This window comes from Erpetoichthys calabaricus, chromosome 15 (assembly GCF_900747795.2).
Source record: "Erpetoichthys calabaricus chromosome 15, fErpCal1.3, whole genome shotgun sequence".
Taxonomy (NCBI): domain Eukaryota; kingdom Metazoa; phylum Chordata; class Cladistia; order Polypteriformes; family Polypteridae; genus Erpetoichthys; species Erpetoichthys calabaricus.
Genome location: NC_041408.2, coordinates 99,573,126 through 99,593,258, shown reverse-complemented (window position 1 = coordinate 99,593,258; position 20,133 = coordinate 99,573,126). Strand labels below are relative to the sequence as shown.

General features: G+C 35.8%; 1 protein-coding gene across 26 annotated transcripts in view; it reads right to left on the bottom strand.

Annotated features, from left to right (window-relative positions):
• The window catches only part of nrxn1a (neurexin 1a), a 1,087,315-nt gene that overhangs the window by 91,218 nt on the left and 975,964 nt on the right, over window positions 1-20,133 (bottom strand). For 16 of the 26 annotated variants that reach the window (XM_051919388.1, XM_051919392.1, XM_051919393.1 and 13 more), the window contains 2 exons: window positions 10,027-10,116; window positions 7,910-8,217 (listed from right to left, as the gene is read on the bottom strand). In XM_051919388.1, coding sequence (XP_051775348.1) covers window positions 7,910-8,217; window positions 10,027-10,116 — 398 coding nt within the window. The remainder of the gene's footprint in view (window positions 1-7,909; window positions 8,218-10,026; window positions 10,117-20,133) is intronic. The other 10 variants (XM_051919399.1, XM_051919400.1, XM_028821069.2 and 7 more) reach the window with 1 other exon arrangement.

Sequence of the window (20,133 nt, the reverse complement as noted above, 5' to 3'; positions counted from 1 at the left end):
TCTATCTCTTTATGCAAACATGCTTGTGTGCAGTCCTACCTTGGTCTCAGGTGAAGTCCTATGTGAAACAAGGGCCTGTGAACTGCCCTGGAGGTAACAGCAACAGCAGTGGACTTGCAGGATATGCAAACAGGATTTTTGGATACTTAAGTAACTAAATGTGGCATATCCTTCTTCTTAAACCTATACTATAAAAACCCCATTAACCTCACAATATTAAGAAAAAATACACATGCACAGAGAGCAGCACACGAGCACAGTGATAGAACTGCTGCTTCATGGCTTTAATATCCTGCATTTGAATTTTGTGCTTGGTTTTTATCCATGTGGCACTTCTAAATTCTTCTTGTGTCTGTGTGGGATTTCTCTCCTACCTGCCCAAAGACTTGCTGGTTATGTTAACTGCTGAATTTAAAATGACTCTGTGTGTGGGTGTGTGTTGGAGTGAATGATGTGATGATTTGCATTCTGTTTTGTGTTTTGCACATAGGGTATAGGCTCCCCACAACCCTGAATTCAATTATGCAGGTGTGAGAATGTTATGAGATGTTATTTACACACAGTTAAGATAAGCAGGCACTGGACACAGCAAACCTGGAGGAACTATACTGTATTGTATACTGTACTATCGTACAAAATACATTTTCATTGTTCATGACTGAATTTAGCAACCTTCTATCTGATTTGGCTATAAATTATGATCATGTAGTACTGATGGGGGATTTTAATGTACACATTGATGTGGAAACTGACACTTTTAGCAAATGTTTTACTTATTTGTTAAATTCAGTAGGATTTTGTCAGAATGTCAAAGGTCCAACTCATAATCATAACCACACATTAGATGTAATTATAACTTACAAAGTTGAAATTTTAAATATTACTCCATTAAATGAAGTTATTTCCGATCACTACTTAATTACATTTGATTTAGTCCTGCCCTTGCCAACACACTCACAGATTAAAACAAAGACAGTGCGACATCTAGATTGTAATTCTGCTTCAAAATTTATGGATACTTTGAGTAAGTCGAGTGTAATTGTGGAAAACCATTTAGATCAGCTAACTTCATATTATAATGTGACCTTAAGAAATGCTCTGGACACAGTGGCTCCCCTTAAAACAAAAGTGATCAAAGCACATAGAAACTCTCCCTGGTTTAATGAACACACTCGAGCTCTTAAATTAGAGTGTCGAAAACTGGAGTGCAGATGGAGAACAACAAAGCTACATGTCTTTCAAATTGCATGGACAGAGAGTGTTAATAAATATAAAAAAGCCCTCTTTAAAGCTCGCTCAGAATACTATTCTACAATAATAGATAGCAATAATAAAAATCCTCGGGTACTGTTTAGAACAGTGGCTAAATTAACAAATGGAAATTCAGATCAACAGTGCAAAATACCAACTGATATTAGCAGTACAGACTTTATGAACTTCTTCAATGAGAAAATTAAAAATATAAGATTCCAGATCTCTGCATCACACTACAAACCAAATACTAGCTTAGCAGACCCTGTCTCACATTGCATTCAGCACTTTAATAATTTTAATCCTGTAACTGAGCAGGAAGTCTTAACTTTAATTTCTAAAATGAAGTCCACTACTTGTTCCCTAGATCCAGTGCCAACAAAACTAATAAAAAGTGCAATGGATGTTCTTGCAGCGCCTATTCTAAACATGATCAATAGTTCATTATTGCATGGCACAGCACCTGATGCACTAAAAGTGTCAGTCATTAAACCATTACTTAAAAAATCAGACCTAGACCCACACATACTAAATAATTATAGGCCTATTTCAAATTTACCGTTTCTCTCTAAAATACTAGAAAAAGTAGTCGCCAGTCAGCTTCAGTCACACCTTATGCATTACAATTTATTTGAGAAATTCCAATCTGGTTTCCACACTGGTCATAGTACAGAAACGGCACTAACACGGGTTGTAAACGACATTCTGATATCCTCTGATGAAGGAAACTCCACTGTAATTATGTTGTTGCACTTAAGTGCAGCATTTGACACTATTGACCATTCTATTTTACTACATAGGCTAGAAAATGATGTTGGGCTTACAGGCACTGTGCTCACTTGGTTTAGTTCTTATTTATCAAATCGATTCCAATATATACAGAAATGTGCTGACAGTACTCCATCATTATACACAGAAGTTCAAAATGGTGTCCCGCAGGGCTCAGTACTGGGACCTTTATTGTTTTCACTTTACATGCTTCCACTGGGATCTCTCATTAGGAAAGATAATGTTAATTTTCACTTGTATGCAGATGACACCCAGTTATACCTTTCATTTAAATCAAATGAAGTTTCTCCAATGTTGTCTTTAATTAGTTGTGTTAGTGAATTAAAGGAGTGGATGAATGAGAACTACTTGTCTTTAAGCACAGATAAAACAGAGATGTTAATTGTTGGAGGGAATGACGCTGATCATAACAATATTTTGTCATCATTTAACTCAGTTGGAATCCCCATTAATTATACTGAATCAGCCTGCAATCTAGGAGTTATCTTTGACCCTAGCATGTCATTTAAAGCGCATATTACAAAATTGTCCAAATCATGTTTCTTCCATCTTAAAAATGTTAGGAAATTAAGGTGCTTTCTAAATAAACAGGATTCTGAGAAAATAATTCATGCATTTATCTCTAGTAGGATTGACTACTGCAAAGCGGTGTTCACTGGATGTGCAAACTGTTCTCTATACAGCCTCCAATTGCGGCTGAAAGAATTATTACAAGAACAAGAAAATACGAACACATACCTCCAGTTCTTAAATCCTTACACTGGCTCCCGGTTAAGTTTGGGGCAGATTTCAAAATCCTCCTTTTAACATATAAAGCATCAAATGGCCGAGGTCCAGCTTACTTGTCGGAACTTATCATGACTTATCATGGGCCCTTAAACTGTGGAATGGTCTGCCATGCTACTATAAGAGATGCCTATTCGGTCTCAGCTTTTAAATCCCGGCTGAAGATTCACTACTTCAATTTAGCATATCCTGACTAGAGCTGCTGATTAACTGTACAGACTGCATCTCTGTTGTTAGTCATTAGCACTAAAACATAAGTAACATGATAGTTATAACTGGATACTAACCCTCACCTATTCTGTTTCTCTTCTCGGTACTCAAATGTGGCACTTGGTGCCACGGCCCACCTGTCAAGTTGTTTTGCCTGCCTAAGGTAAAGTCATCCCTGATGGAGGATCGCAGGAATTATGGGAAGGAGGGGTCCTTTCATCGGATTGGCTGGCCCAGCGCTGCTTCAGCCATGGAATGGCCAAATGGGGGAGGCAGCTTGATGGATGAGGTCTCCAGGACTCTAAATATATCCAAATCTTCTTATGTGATATCATCTACTGTTAAATTCTGCTCCATACTTATACAATTTTTATTTTTATACTGTATATATATGTGTGTATATACACATATATATGTGTATTGTATTGTATTGACCCCCTTCTTTTGACACCCACTACATGCCCAATCTACCTGGAAAGGGGTCTCTCTTTGAACTGCCTTTCCCAAGGTTTCTTCCATTTTTCCCTACAAGGTTTTTTTTTTGGGAGTTTTTCCTTGTCTTCTTAGAGAGTCAAGGCTGGGGGGCTGTCAAGAGGCAGGGCCTGTTAAAGCCCATTGCGGCACTTCTTGTGTGATTTTGGGCTATGCAAAAATAAATTGTATTGTATTTTTAATTTACCTATCAGTCCACTTTCTGTTAACCTGCTGAATGAAGTTCTGTTAGGTGTTATTAAAAGAAAACTAGCAATTCTATTTTCTACAAAAAGCAAAAATGACCCAAATAATTGTGAAGTACAATGAACAATACAAAAAAAATAGTATCTGGAGAAAAAGAATCCTAAATGTCACCATGCAGACAAACACAAGCATATTCTACAATCTAAAATGCTTTACAGAGAGTTGGGCATTCACAAAACCATTTCTATGGTAATGCACTTGCCTGTCTTTCATCAGGTCATGCTAGTAGGGAGCCTGTCGTGACCACCTTTTGACTAATTTCCTATCAATTGAGTTCACCAGCATAAACAGAAACACATCCTTCACCCCACTGATCGCCCTGAATAAATGCTGACCATGCCCCAGCCCATCAGTTTAAATGAAAGCAATTCAATTCTGCTTGACCAAAATCAGTTTCTTTTGTTCCAAAACATGCAATCACCCCAGGCGTACATCAACTACAATGCAAGAGCCTTAGTTTTATTATCAAAAGCACCTTTTGACTCAGTGGAGTGAAATGGCATTCTTGTCATCCTATTTATAAAAATAATACTTAGCAAGTGCCCACTTTATCCTTGGATGACACCAAAGCTAATTGATTTGCTGGAAAAAGTCTATTTGCGTGTATTTAGAAATCGCCCTTCGCTAAATTTTTTATCTGTGCTCGTAAACTTGATTTACAAATTTTTCTATCTGTACTCAATTTGAAAATCTACTTCAGTTCTTTAAAAATATTTGTCTGATGAGTAAGTCAACAACTCAGCAAAAGTCTTATATGTCTGTGCACTGCAATCGTAAATGATAAAGCCAATGATAAAGCAACTATGCATTGCATTTGCTGGATTTCCACAAAGTTGTGTGATTTCCCCTTTATAATTTTAGTATGTTTGCTTCACTTAAACATTTATTATTACCAGAAAATACTGAAGCATAGATAGAATAGCACTGTTTTTTTGGAATACCATTAATCTGTAGTACATAAGTGTGTGATATTCTTCAGAAATGTTAAGTGTGTCTTTATTCATATTAGTAACTCTAAAAATGATTCATATTACAACCAACATTTTACAAGGATTACAAAACATAAGGGACAGACAGGAGATGGATGTGCAGTGTTAATATGATGTATTTTTTTTACTGCATTTCTTTTATGAATTTGTACTAGGAATTGTAGTGAAGGTTATAAATATCTTGGATCACCTCTGGCAATACAGAAGGTTGGTAGTAATGGGCTTGGTAGTAAATTTTGACTAGACCTTCCAATTTTAGATTCATACATATACAAAAAAGAAATGGCAAAACAATTAAAACATATCCACACTTTCATACACATTAATTTTATGTTCCACACAGGACCCACTAAATAACTAACACCAAGACAGTCAGTAGACTGCTGCACTGGCTTAATTAAAAAGATAATTTATTCACAATAAAACGAATATCACATCAGCAATTTATTACATGATGCTGACAGTTTTATTACAGTAGATATTATAAAAATGATCCATTTTAATTTAATGAATAACTCACTCCAGTGTCTAAAACTCTTAACTTCTTAGTTCATGCAATACAGGAGCCTGTTGGGTGACCTTGTTGTTTCCCCCATACAAAACTTATGGTGAATGAATTTGGATATCAAAAAGTAATCAGTATAATCTCTTTGTTCATGTTTTTTCAATCTACTGAGTTATGAGGAGCTAAAAGATTATCACAAAAATGTCAGGGTCTGTCACGAGAGCATCAGATACAAGGCAACAACCAAACCCAGAAGAGGCTCGTGGTGTCATTGCAGGTCATACACAGTTGCACTGACTCAGTTTTAAGTCACCAACTGACCTGTCATGGATCTCTTTGCATATAACAGTAAACTCAGAGAAAATGAACAGAAGGAACATGCAAACTTCCATAGCCACTTCATTATTAAAACAATGAAACTTAACAACAACTGCCCTTAAGTGGTTTTTGAAACTTTGCCATGCTTTTTTGTGGGCAAAATCAAAGCTGTTTATTTATTCATTTTGTAAAATGATCTGTGTTATAAAAATAATATATATTATTTGTGCTAATCTTTATTTTATATACCGTACCTAGGCATTTTTTCTATCCAGTTTTTTTTTTTCCATGACCACAATACTCTATTTCATCTACACGCAGAATATTGGTTAGTAGTGGTCTCTGGACTAATTCTAAATGGCGTGTAAATAAAATGTGCACATCTTCAGTTGTTATTATAACTGAAATTTAGATGAGGTTTGTTTTTCTTACAAGTTGCAAGACTTTGACCATCTGTGCACACAGCGATTTGAACATTTACACAAAACCCATGAAAGTTCTTGTCCTTGTGAAATGACTGAAGTTGTATTGAGGTGTTTGTGAGGTCATTTTATGAGGTTTTACCTTGTTTTTCATTGTTACTGTACACACATTGTAATGACATCACTGTTTCACACAGGCACAGTTTAAAAGTCAATTCATATCCTACCCACCTTTGACCCAATGGGCCTAATCTTTACATAATCAACATTCAGAACTCTCAGACGTGGTATATTGAAAAAAGAAGATATTTCAGTATGGTAACATGTTCTATCTGCTCATATGTGGATGGAACAACTGCAAGAAGGTATCAGGAGTATTGTTATGATCAAAGAATTAAAGCAAAGGTTAAAGGTAATGTTTTTAAGACAGTGATAAAACTAGCAGTGATGTATGGAGCAGAGACATGGGCAGTAAAGAGAACACAGGAGAAGACGTTAGATGTGCCAGTAATGAAAATGTTGAGATGGATGTGTTGAGATACAAAAATGACAGAATAAGAAATGTGACAATCAGCTGTACAAGAAAAGCGGGAGAGAGAGAGAGAGATCTTCAGAATGTACTGGAAAGGAGGTTGAAGCGGTATGGACATGTGGTGATGAGAGACAATGAATATGAGGACAAAAGAGTGATGGGAAGATAAAGAGGGGGAGGCCAAAGTGGAGGTGGGTGGATAAAATTAAAGACGATCTGAAGGAAGAGAGCTTGACTGGTGGAGAGGTGCAAGACGGAGCTGTTTGGAGAAGGTTGATCAAGCACATAGTGGGGAAAGAAGAAGAGGAAGAAAGAAAGAATGTGCTCTATCTGCTGATAAATCGTGTGCTGGGAATATAGGAATACTGTTTACACTTAAAGCAATGCACAATGGGAAAAATATAAATGAAGTGATTAGCAATGGAAAACATTCATCCATTCTGTAAACCTACTTTGCACAGTTTTAGAGTTCATACATACAGAAGCTTATTTTTAATGACTTCAATCACAAGGCAAGTAACCAACACTGAATTACATGGGGATAAATAATAATTATACAAAAATACACTGGAAAACACCTTTGCAGAACCTGCCCATTCTGAGAGTGAGCTTGATTTCTCACTTCTTTGAGTGAAACTTCTAATACTTTTTTGTTTTCTTCAAACATCAATGCAACTAAGCTGCTTATTTTATTACATTATTTATGTCTATTAAACAATCCTATTTTGTTATTTTTTCTGTGCTGCATTGCTGCTTCAGATATTTCCCATCCCCTTTTTCTTGAAGAAAGCATTTTGATATATGGTAACACTGGAAAAAAACAAATGCAAATCCACCAGCATCCAAAGGTCTTTTCTCCAAGTCCATTCCTTTCCTTTCACTATCACATGCACTTAGCTAACTCCTTTTGACTGACTTTGTGACCTATTTTCTTAAGTGCTTCACATCTATGACACGGAAAACCAAGTAAACTAAGCAGAATGAGACACTTCATATCTTGGCAACTATTTAAGATAATGCACTTACGTTATAAAAATGTTTTTTACATTCAAATCTAGGTCTCAGAGGTCTGCTTCTGAGCTAAACATTTATGACATAATTTTGTTTGAAATTATTGAGAAACAACCTTATTCAGACAAATAAAAGTCATGAATCACAATAATATAAAAATTTCATTCCTATGATCTTTAAACATCAAATATCTAAGAAAATCTTGTATAAAATAAATGAAAGAAAATGAGTGCTATACATTCTGACACAACATCAAATCTTTATATATTATTATTATTATTATTATTATTACATACACAACAGCATATCTTTACATTGCTATGCAAAAATAAAAAAAAGGTGAAAACAAGTTTCAAACCTGGGTTTCTTTTGTTGGTGGTTTCCCTCTCCTGCTAGAAGCTGTAGTGGTTGTAATTTCCATTATGGATGTGGAGGTCTCTGAGTGATTTGCAGCCACCGCAGACTCTGTTGTCATTGATGATGGCGTCTCCCCGACCAGCTTCACACTGCCTTCAATCTTGATGTTGGGGTCATTTTCAACTGCCATGGTCAGAACTTTCAAGCCATTGTAGTAAAGACCAGAAAGCTGGCCCTGGAATGGTCGGCCCCTGTCCTTGCCTCCAATTTTTATACTTGTTTGGCTATTGAAGATAGTAAGTTGTCGTCCTGTGAAAACAATGTTACATACATACAAAAATGTTGACTGTGGACATTGTACTGCTGGGAACAATGATGAATAATAATTGCATCACATGACAAAAATTTATGAGGTGGCAAATGAAAGCAATAAATTGCCTATGAACAACTAAGCAAATAATTTATTGCTTTATGATGGAATGCCTATGACATTCAAATTCAATGTAAATGTTAGTTTGGTTTTTTTTTTTTGCTAAAAGGACAATCAAATACATTTTAAAAATTGTTTCCTTAACAAGAAAACTGTATTAAAATATGGGTTGAAAACATAAAAAAAATGTAGTTCCACAAATGAAAGCAAAACTATTCTATAAAAACCTATATGAGTACAGTGTACCAATGGCAATGCACTACTTGTATAACTACTCTAAAAGAGGGAACTCATGGCTCTCATTTTCTGTAATAGTTTCTTACGTTGTGAACATTTGCATTATTATTAGGTGTGAAATAGAAATGTAATAGTTAACAAAGCATTACATAAAATTCTAACTTGATAAACTTGACTCTTTAGGCCTATTGTTAACATTGGTTAGTACAAATATGTCTCATTTTCCTCTTTGAGCTTTTGCATGCGAGGACATCACATAGACCAAGTACTGCCTTCTTGCTTCACAAATCAAGAAGCAAATATCTGTCTGGCCAGTATGTCTACATGTCTACACACTGAACCACATCACAAATTACTGTTTAAAATAAAATGTTCATAATCAGGCTAAAGATTTTCAACACTGTGTTGTAGATTTAATATGAAAATATTTACAAATTATGATTGTCTGTCTCTCTGGGGATGAAGACAGAATATAAAAAGCTTAAATTAAGTAACTAATTAAAAGTGATCAGACTGCATGAACAATGAAATTTCTAAATAAAATCTGCAGTACATGAAGTTGCTTTTTTTTTTTGCTTCAACAGGCATGTGCAAACAGCCAAACTAAAAAGGGCAGAATAAGATATACAAAGTTAACTAGATATGATTGCCTTTCAGCAAGTTTCATTTTATTTTTAAAATAAATGTATGTATGTAAATATATTCACATACATACATAGAAATATATCAAAATAGAGTATGCATCAGATGTGAAGGTGGCTTCAAAAATGAGACACATAACAATGACTGGGCATGTTAACATTTGCATTTGAAAGTAAACAGAAAAAGCAAACCTTTCTATAAATATAGAAATTTCACTATAAAAAGCTTTCTATTTATAAAAGCATTTTTAGCACAAACAAAAAAGCATGCACCAATATTAAAGTGATTTAATTTTGTTTTAAAGTTGTCATTGCTTAAATCCCTCATAGTGTTTACAGTGTTTGTTAAAGGGACTCCATGTCTGATGCCAATTAGTATTGTACTCTATTTAAGTTACCTCTAAGTTTTAAACAGTGCGGTTTGTCATGAACCAGACTATAAACATTTCTAATTGGACCGTTTTAGTTAATAATTTAGATATTTACAGCAAAAAATCTCTATAAATAATTTATCATTTTTTGTTAACAGAGACTAATATTACTTCAGAAGATTGAGTTAGAAGTTTATATTTACAGTCCCTTTAACCTTAGGTTATCAGAATATAATTATTAAACAGCTGATACTTCTTAATGGGTAAATACATTATTATGCAAGGTGTGCAAATATTACAAGCTACAGTTTTACTCTTTTAAATAGTTTGTTTTATTTAGTTTTACTGGAGATTTATATTTTATGTTTATTTGTGTTACAAAGTACTACTTGGTTATGTTCAAATTATTTTTATTTGAAGTTTTAATCAATGTTTTTACCTTTGTCGAGTAGCCATTCATCAACTACTCGACCAAGTCGATATGGGATTCGCTGTCTAGCAATCACCAGGCGTTCATTATCATTGTTTCCTTTAAAGTTTAAAGAGACATTTCATTGGTTAAAATCTGTAAGGTCAAAGGTTAAATGTTAATACTTAAAGCCTTAGCTATACAATTACCACATGAGTTTTTGTAGTTTTGGAATTTTATAAAATACTGCCTAAAACATTTCAGAGGTCAAACTTTTCATTCACTCATTTTATTTTATTTTAGCCAACAAATTATTCCTATATTAATTAAGAATTAGAAGACTGCATTTTCAACTAGTTTTTAAAAGTTATGTTATAAAACAAACCAAACAACAAATTGATACATGTCCAAGTCATAGCTTTGCAAAAAATACTCAGAAAATTGTGCTTTTTTCTTTTTTCTTTCTTTTTTTTTAAGCTAGTTAAACATTGTTCAGATTAAACATGTTTTAGTTTTTTTTTTTTTTTTTTTTTTTTTCAAAATACATCCAACCTTCTGCACCAGGCAGTGAGCAATTTTTGAAAACACATAATACCTATAGTATATATATGCTTCCAGCTTCGAAAAAGACATTAAATTGCTGGTCATAGAAAGAAACTCTTAAAAATTCTTTGTGTGAAGAAGTTTGACTTTTCACAATTTGTTTAAAAAAAGAGAACTCAACATATGTGTCTTATGTAATACTTAATCACATTTATAATACTGTAGCTAAAAGGCTTTGACAATAGCAGACTCAAGGCTTATTTACTTTTTTGACAATAACCATATTCTAATGCAATTGCCTAACAAGAACCTAACATTTATATTAGAAAACTGTTCACCTGACTAAACTTATTAACAAAATTTTCTACATTTTACAATTTACAACTTCAACACTCTATTTAAAACCAAAAAGTGATACATACGTCTGTCTGTAGTAGGAAATCAGGGGAATGGATCGAGAGGATGCAGACTATAAAATGTAAATAAAGATTGTTTGATTGAAAACAGACTTAATAGATCTAGTTGATATTTGAGGATCCCCAAGTTGTAGTTCTCATCTGTAAAATGTATTTCACATACAGCAAGTATTACTCAGTGTGAAGTAATGTTTTGTGAGATGCATTCTTAACCAGCTAACGTGTCCTTGTCAAAGATCTTTTTTTAAAGCAACAGTGGAATTAAACCTTTAACCTCCATTTGCTAACTTTCCGTATAGTGCACCCAATGCAGGTAGTCCTATTGGCCTATAAGCCTTTCTTCTAACTTTTCCAATGCTATTGTATACCATACATTATAAATAATTTGTGAAACACAAACAAAATAACACAGTGCAGTCTCCTGACATAGAAAGTTTTTGTTGATTCCTCACAAAATTCCAGCATATTTATAAAAAAGTTGACTCTGTTAACACTGTTGTACTGATCAGATGAATTTCTCAACTTTGCTTCTGTAAATCCCCGTGTTTCAAGTTCTTCTAGTTAGCCTGAAATTACTAGAGTCTGAATAATTTTTTTTCAACATAAAAGTATCATACCATGTTAGCTAGCTTGCTAAAAGTCTTTAGGAGTTTATTCACTTTTTAATGACCACTGAAAAATCACTTTATATATACTATATAATCACTAGTTTCTTTATTGTCTGGTCCCAGGAATAGACAATATCCTATTTATCCTTATAAATCTTTCCAGAATCCCCAAATTGTTTTGTGTCTCACAGATATACCTAATTTAGTGTACTTTCCATTTCCTTATCAGTATATTAAATGCCTTTATACTAATGCAAGTACACTTCAATCCTTTGTTGCACCTTCTTTTACTGCTAAAATACTGCAATAAGATTTAGCTGTTTACGGTAGATATTACCAACAATATTCTTCCCCATGTCTAAAAGTATTCATCCCATCTGTTCACAGTTGCTGCCAACGTTTCACAAAATGACCAAAGACTATCTTGACACCTGTGCTGAAGCTGTATAAAACATGTCTTTGGTGGGATAAAAGTTTTTGCAAGTGAAATACAGTATGCCAGATTGTACATTATGTATATAAGATGAGAAGAGCCATTTTGCTTGGCTTTTCTCTACATTCATAATGGCTAACACGGTACAACACCCTAGTACTATGTATATAAGATGACAAAATGTTTTGCGTCCGCCAGGGAGTAATGTCGTCTGGTATCCGCAAGAGTGCTATAATGAACAACAGTAACAAAAGTACAAAGAAAGAGGGGTATAAGGATTAGCATATCCAGTGAACAGAGGGTCCAAAATGCACAACATGTTTAAAACAGATGGACTTGCCATTGTACCATTCTGTCCATTTTGCTAAGCTAGTACAGTATAATATGTTCTTTTACAACTACATTAATGTAAATTTTGAAGCACATCTATATTACAACAATGGATAACTTCAAATCAAAATAAAATACCAAAAAGTGATGAAAATGATGAAGATAAAGCAATTTTGTTGAACTCCATACTATAGGAAAAAATTAACTCTGAGACAAAATAGAAAAAATGAAATGAATAGAAAGACAAAATGTAATCTGGCTGATTTAGCAGGTTCTCTCCCTGCCTACCAGATGCCCACCTTTCTCATTTTTCCCATTATTAATGCAAGTGTCTCCTTCTTGCCCCTCCCTTCTCTCTGACCTTTCTGCATCCCTGGCAGCAAGTCTTCACTCTCATTTACCTTCATCCCCTACGCTTAATGTCATGGACTGACCTAACACCAACCAGATGACTATCTAGGGATATACAAATCTGATCTATGCAAAAAAAGGGTCCTTTGGGTGCATCTATGCAGTGAATACATTTTTATGTAATTTTCTTGTCTCAGTCATATTGCATGCCAAAAATGATTTACATAAACGGGCACCCACTGTCAGTTTTGTTTGAATATTACAAAGACTTACATGTAAACATACCATAAACGATGAGTGGTCACACATAAGGATGCACAATCTGCCATTGCATTTAACACAGGATCTCCCTAACCAGTCTGTTAATTGTTTCGGTTGGCATTCTCTTTTAAAGAAGTGCCAGACAAGAAGAATGAAGCAATAAAAGCTTGAGATGAGGATAGAGAAGGTAGGTCACTGATCAGCAGCCAGGAAGACAAACTATGTTAGTAAAATACTTTATAAATAACATTTATAAGCCAGCAAGTGAATAAAACAAAATGAACAAATTACAAACATCTCGATTTCTACAGTCTGCTGGAAATCTTGTTTTCCAATGTCCTTTAAGCCCTCTGTTTGATAATGTCAGACTGACAGTTAAAAATATTCCTACTTTTCTTGCAACCTGTTGGCACCCTGTAAATATATAGCAGGAATTCTTCACCTTCTGTTTGACTTATTTACTTGGTATCAACATTGATTGCATTGTATCAAATGAGGGATGTCAAATTGCAGTGAAGAAGAGAACACTGTTCTCTGGGAATACAGAAAGCATGTCAAAGTACATAAGGCTCTGATATGCTGATGGACCCTGACTTTGATCGCTGATGCCCACTTGCATATCCACGTTGCAGCTTGTGTTCATTTTCAATAAATGTTTTAGGAAAATAAAGGCCAGGCTACAACATGGCCTTCCAAGGACTTCTCTGTGACATTGTCTTCTAAGATTGAATGCCAGACTCCCTCATTCTTCCGTCAAATAGACAATATTTTGCCACATTGTTCTGTATTAATTCTGACTGAACAGGTAGACTTCAGGGGAATAAAGGTAATTTAACAGAATCTGAGAAAGCCGAAAGGAGTGAGAAAGGTCGATTCACCGAATCAGACCTAAATCTGCTAGCTGTATTGGAAAAGAGAAGTTGAAAATTTTTTAATCATATCTTTATATCTAAGGGTCAGATGCGACACACTTGGTATGCTGGCTTGGCTAATATTTTTTTCTATTTTTCTTAGTGTATTATATTGCAATTGGGACAGTCTAATTTCATTTTTCTCTGTGAAATGAAGGTGTCAGTCATTTGAGGTGAAATGGCCCTGTTCTTGAAAAAGGACAGAAAGAGAGAGACAGAGAGAAAGCTATCAATCGGAAAGAAATGAAAATCAAAAGCAACAAAAGCAGTCAAATTGCCAGAGTAAACTTGTTCTTGTAACTTTTAAGATTTTAATATGTAAGTCCTTATCCAGTTATGGACCACTTCGGAATATCTTGAATCTGAATATGTTAGTTTACCCACTAAAGTCAAGAAGAATGCTTAATTTACCAACCAACCTAGTCCTAAAGAGGGTGTATGATGGGAACATCAGACCCAAGGCAGAAACCACATCTGTAAAGAAACTGTTCATTGCATAGCTAATTACTGAGGTGTTAGTCTTCTTCACAATTAATAGCAATATTAAAACAAATCAATATTAGTCATTAAGACTAATATTACCAAGGAACAGAACACTAAATATCAACATGTAGCATGATGGCATAGGGGATGGCAGTGCTGCCTCATAGCTCCAAAGTCATGGTCAAAGTCACGCCAGTAGCCATACCACATGCACTTCAGAACAGGTCATCCACCTGAAGTAAGCATGTTTGGGCCCAGCCAGTTCTTGGATGGGAGAACAACCAGGAAAATTTGGGTTGCTGCTGGAAGAGGTCTTGGTGAGGCCAGCAGGGGGCGCTTACCCTGTGGTCTGAATGTGGATCCCAATGCCCCATTGCAGTGACGGGAACATTGTGCCGTAAAAATGGCGCCATCCTTCAGAAGAACTGGAAATCTGAGGTCCTGACTATCTGTGGTCATTAAAGATCCCTGGACATCCTTTGTAAAGAGTAGGGTGTATCCAGATATCCTGGCTCAATTGCCCACCATGCCTTGGTCATTCTGACCCCTTAATCATCCCCCGTGTCTGATTGGCTAACTATCTCTCATCCCTTCACCACCTAACAGCTAATGTTTGGTGAGTGTACTGGCACATTAGTGGTGGTTGAAGTGGCTCATCACTCACTGTGTAAAGAGCTTTGAGTACCTTGAAATGCGCTATATAAATGTAATGAATTATTATTATGGTTTCAAATGCCAGCTCAGTTACTTTCTTACTTAAGTCTGAACGTTGAAAAACATATCCACGCTGACTTTCTCTGGATGATGTGTTTTTCATCTTCATCCAAAAGAACTAAAATGGAAAGAACTAAACTGAAATGCAAAGAACAAATCTGAGTGTGTGTAGGTTTTTCATTTAAAACCAAGAAATGTGCCTGATAGGCTAGCAGGTGATTCTGCATAACTGGCATATGAGAGCGTGAGTATGTGTGTGGCTGTGACCTACAATGGACTGGTGCTCACTGTGCTCATGCTTCTGGGATGAACAGGCAAGTAATTACTGGATTAACTAAATGCAAATACAAGGAATAAGGGTAATAGGGAAAATTATTAGTTTTGTTTTAATCATTTCAGTTTTTCACATAACTTATAAAAGTGAATTCAAGTTGCATCAAAAAACTCCTTGTATTGTCATCTCTTGGAGGATTTCATATGAATCTGTAGTGTGCATTATTTTTTTCTGAGATATTTAGTAAACTAAATTTGAATTTTTAAAAATTCACCTGGCAAACATGTTTACTTCTAAAAAAACAGATGGAACAAACAAACTGCAGAATTTAAATTTTTTTCACTTTCCGTAATGTAATGGTGAATGCTGTTAATGGTGCATGGTATATGCTAGTAATTGTTAATACTAAAATGCACAAAAAGCAACCAAAAAATTAACAAGCAATGCACAGATTGAAGTAACTCTTGTGGAAAAATGTGTAATTTCATCTCTCTATCCCTTGTCACACATGCTTGTCAGAGAAACACCCTCCTGGCTCATCACAGGTACACAATACCCCATTTGGGCGAGAGGGGGGCGCTGTCACTAATAGTTTCTTCTCTGCAGCAGCAAGAAGACACACCTTGAGGGAAAATAACCCTTCCCTTTCCATCCGTAGGGCTATAAAAGTCTAACACCTTGTCATGTCAACATCTCATTTGGACCTAAACTTGGTGAAAAGATGGAGTTTCCTGTGATCGACCCACTCTGAAGAGCCAAATACATCCAGGAAGTCAAGCAGGCTGCTTTGTACCCTTAAGCACTAATTTTGAGTTATAATTGTTTTAAGAGTTAAAAGGGACAACCCCATTGGCACTCCAAAACTTTTGTGACTCACCGTGTGATTATTCGCCTGTCTACACCTGTGGATACAAAGTATGAAGGCACACACCCACACTCACCCACACAGAGCTGATGGAGATTTGTCTTGTTGCACTTCTTTAGGTTTGGGAGAAAAAAAACATTAGTATATAAGTTGGCAAAACTTAGTATAAGTAGTATAAGTTGTTTCTAAATTTCCAGACTAACTAATAACAGAGAGAGAAGAAAAAAAAGTCAATCTAAGAATGCATTCAGATTTCACTCAGAAAGCTGTCTCTGCTAAAAATACAATAAAAGTGCAGCTGTAACAGTCTGCTGGGAAAAGGTCGAAGTAACGCTGGCCTAAATAATAAAAACACAAAAGTCTTGTAACGAAAAGTGTTTCATGGAATTACACCATCCTTATGTCTGACTGAAATACATTTAAATTATGATAAAAAAAAATCAACAAAATAATTGATACACACACTCCGTAAGGAGTCAGCAGCATTGAGGATAAACATGATCCAACCTTGGATGGGACACCTTTCTGTGGCAGGGCAAAACCAGGCACACACATTTAATAAAAAGTCAAAGCAAGCTACATACAGTATCTTTGATTTAAACTTTTAATTTTGTTATAGTTAAGAAGAGGACAGGAAGTGTATCGTCTGTAATACTTCCATTATGTAAAGAACAAAAAACACGAAGTCAACAAGCTAAAATGTGACACTCAGAATCATTACAAATATTAAATAAGTTTGAAGATCTATCGTTAAAAACCACTAACCTAAACAATAGATAACTGCTTCTCAAGACGGATGGTACAAATACTTGGTAGGCAGGGCTGCTGCCTCATGGCTCCACATTCCTGGGTTGGAATCCCATGGCCATTTGGTTTTTGTGTGCATTTGGCAAGTTCTTCATATATTGTGTTGATTTTCTGTTTTTCTTTTTTTCCCTATGTTTTGAAGCTATGGGGCAATTAGTCTCAAATGGACGTGTAAAAAAGTAGTCCCTACGATGAAGTGCTGCTCTGTCTAGGGTTCGTTTATGCAGCCTCCCACTACCCTGACTTTGACTAAGCATGTCTGAGAAAGTCATGTTATGTTACTACTAACAGTTTCAAAGATGTCGCCTAGATATATGGACTCTACTCAGGTAGACACACTTATCAGTGATCTTTTTATTAAAAACCCACATAACACTAGGGAATAAAAATATCCAGGAATAGGTGAAGGTAGGGCTGCATAAGCTTGCATGGCTGCTTTCAGGTAATTCCATGGAAATGCATGCAAACCAGAACACTTGAAGAAAATGTCATAGCGGAGCATGCACATTCCATACAAACAATACCTGAGGCAGGATTTGAACCTAGGTGTCTAGAATTGGGAAGCAGCAGTGCTAACATCAGTGCCAGCCATGTATACCTTACATGTTTGTATGTTTTTCTTTTTAAAGTATTTCATAATTGCTTAATTTTTCTTACATGAACAAGAGGTCCATCCATTATTCCATTTTTCTTCCCATTTTTTTCTGGTCTGAATTACAAGCAGCTGGAGATTACCATGGCAGGCTGACACTCCTTCACAGGGTACACCCACTGTCATTAATTCTGCATCAGTTTATTCAACCTAAATCATCTATTTTGGACAGTGGGAGAAAACTAGAAACCTGCATTGTGAAAGCATACTAATATATATATGTATATATATATATATATATATATATACAGTGGTGTGAAAAACTATTTGCCCCCTTCCTGATTTCTTATTCTTTTGCATGTTTGTCACACAAAATGTTTCTGATCATCAAACACATTTAACCATTAGTCAAATATAACACAAGTAAACACAAAATGCAGTTTTTAAATGATGGTTTTTATTATTTAGGGAGAAAAAAAATCCAAACCTACATGGCCCTGTGTGAAAAAGTAATTGCCCCCCTTGTTAAAAAATAACCTAACTGTGGTGTATCACACCTGAGTTCAATTTCCGTAGCCACCCCCAGGCCTGATTACTGCCACACCTGTTTCAATCAAGAAATCACTTAAATAGGAGCTGCCTGACACAGAGAAGTAGACCAAAAGCACCTCAAAAGCTAGACATCATGCCAAGATCCAAAGAAATTCAGGAACAAATGAGAACAGAAGTAATTGAGATCTATCAGTCTGGTAAAGGTTATAAAGCCATTTCTAAAGCTTTGGGACTCCAGCGAACCACAGTGAGAGCCATTATCCACAAATGGCAAAAACATGGAACAGTGGTGAACCTTCCCAGGAGTGGCCGGCCGACCAAAATTACCCCAAGAGCGCAGAGACGACTCATCCGAGAGGTCACAAAAGACCCCAGGACAACGTCTAAAGAACTGCAGGCCTCACTTGCCTCAATTAAGGTCAGTGTTCACGACTCCACCATAAGAAAGAGACTGGGCAAAAACGGCCTGCATGGCAGATGTCCAAGACGCAAACCACTGTTGAGCAAAAAGAACATTAGGGCTTGTCTCAATTTTGCTAAGAAACATCTCAATGATTGCCAAGACTTTTGGGAAAATACCTTGTGGACTGATGAGTCAAAAGTTGAACTTTTTGGAAGGCAAATGTCCCGTTACATCTGGTGTAAAAGGAACACAGCATTTCAGAAAAAGAACATCATACCAACAGTAAAATATGGTGGTGGTAGTGTGATGGTCTGGGGTTGTTTTGCTGCTTCAGGACCTGGAAGGCTTGCTGTGATAGATGGAACCATGAATTCTACTATCTACCAAAAAATCCTGAAGAAGAATGTCCGGCCATCTGTTCGTCAACTCAAGCTGAAGCGATCTTGGGTGCTGCAACAGGACAATGACCCAAAACACACCAGCAAATCCACCTCTCAATGGTTGAAGAAAAACAAAATGAAGACTTTGGAGTGGCCTAGTCAAAGTCCTGACCTGAATCCAATTGAGATGCTATGGCATGACCTTAAAAAGGCGGTTCATGTTAGAAAACCCTCAAATAAAGCTGAATTACAACAATTTTGCAAAGATGAGTGAGCCAAAATTCCTCCAGAGCGCTGTAATAGACTCATTGCAAGTTATCGCAAACGCTTGATTGCAGTTATTGCTGCTAAGGGTGGCCCAACCAGTTATTAGGTTCAGGGGGCAATTACTTTTTCACACAGGGCCATGTAGGTTTGGATTTTTTTTTCTCCCTAAATAATAAAAACCACCATTTACAAACTGCATTTTGTGTTTACTTGTGTTATATTTGACTAATGGTTAAATGTGTTTGATGATCTGAAACATTTTGTGTGACAAACATGCAAAAGAATAAGAAATCAGGAAGGGGGCAAATAGTTTTTCACACCACTGTATATATATATATATATATATATATATATATATATATATATATATATATACACATACAGTATATGTATATATATATATATATATATATACAGTATATGTATATACCGTATATATAAAATCCAACATCTGTCTGACAGTCTATATGTACGTCTGTCCGCTTTTCACGCGAGAACTACTTAATGGATTTAGATCGGGTTTTTTCTATAATTTGCTTGAACATTACGGTTGATTTTGTGACTTCTCTCATCATGCTAAGTATCATAGTTTGCTTGTGGCAGTGGTTTATTTGCACAAATCCGGGAGAGAGTCTGTGGGCAGAGGAGTGGGGGAAGCGGGTGGGGCCCTCCTCACTTACACGCCAGCCTCCATTTGAGTTGGTCTGATGTGGCATTGGTGAGAGGGTTTTAATCCTTCCCATTAATAAGGCCTAGGGACAGAAACTCAAGTTGGCTGGGGTTGATCTTAGCTCACCATGCTTCTTGCATGGTCAGCTTTATGTTGTTTTCCCCTTGGTTAGTTCCCCAAGAAACCTATATGTCCTCGCCCCTGATATCAAAACCAAAAATATTGCATATCAAGATGCCCTCGGATGCAAAAGCTATCAATATAAATTCTTCTCAAT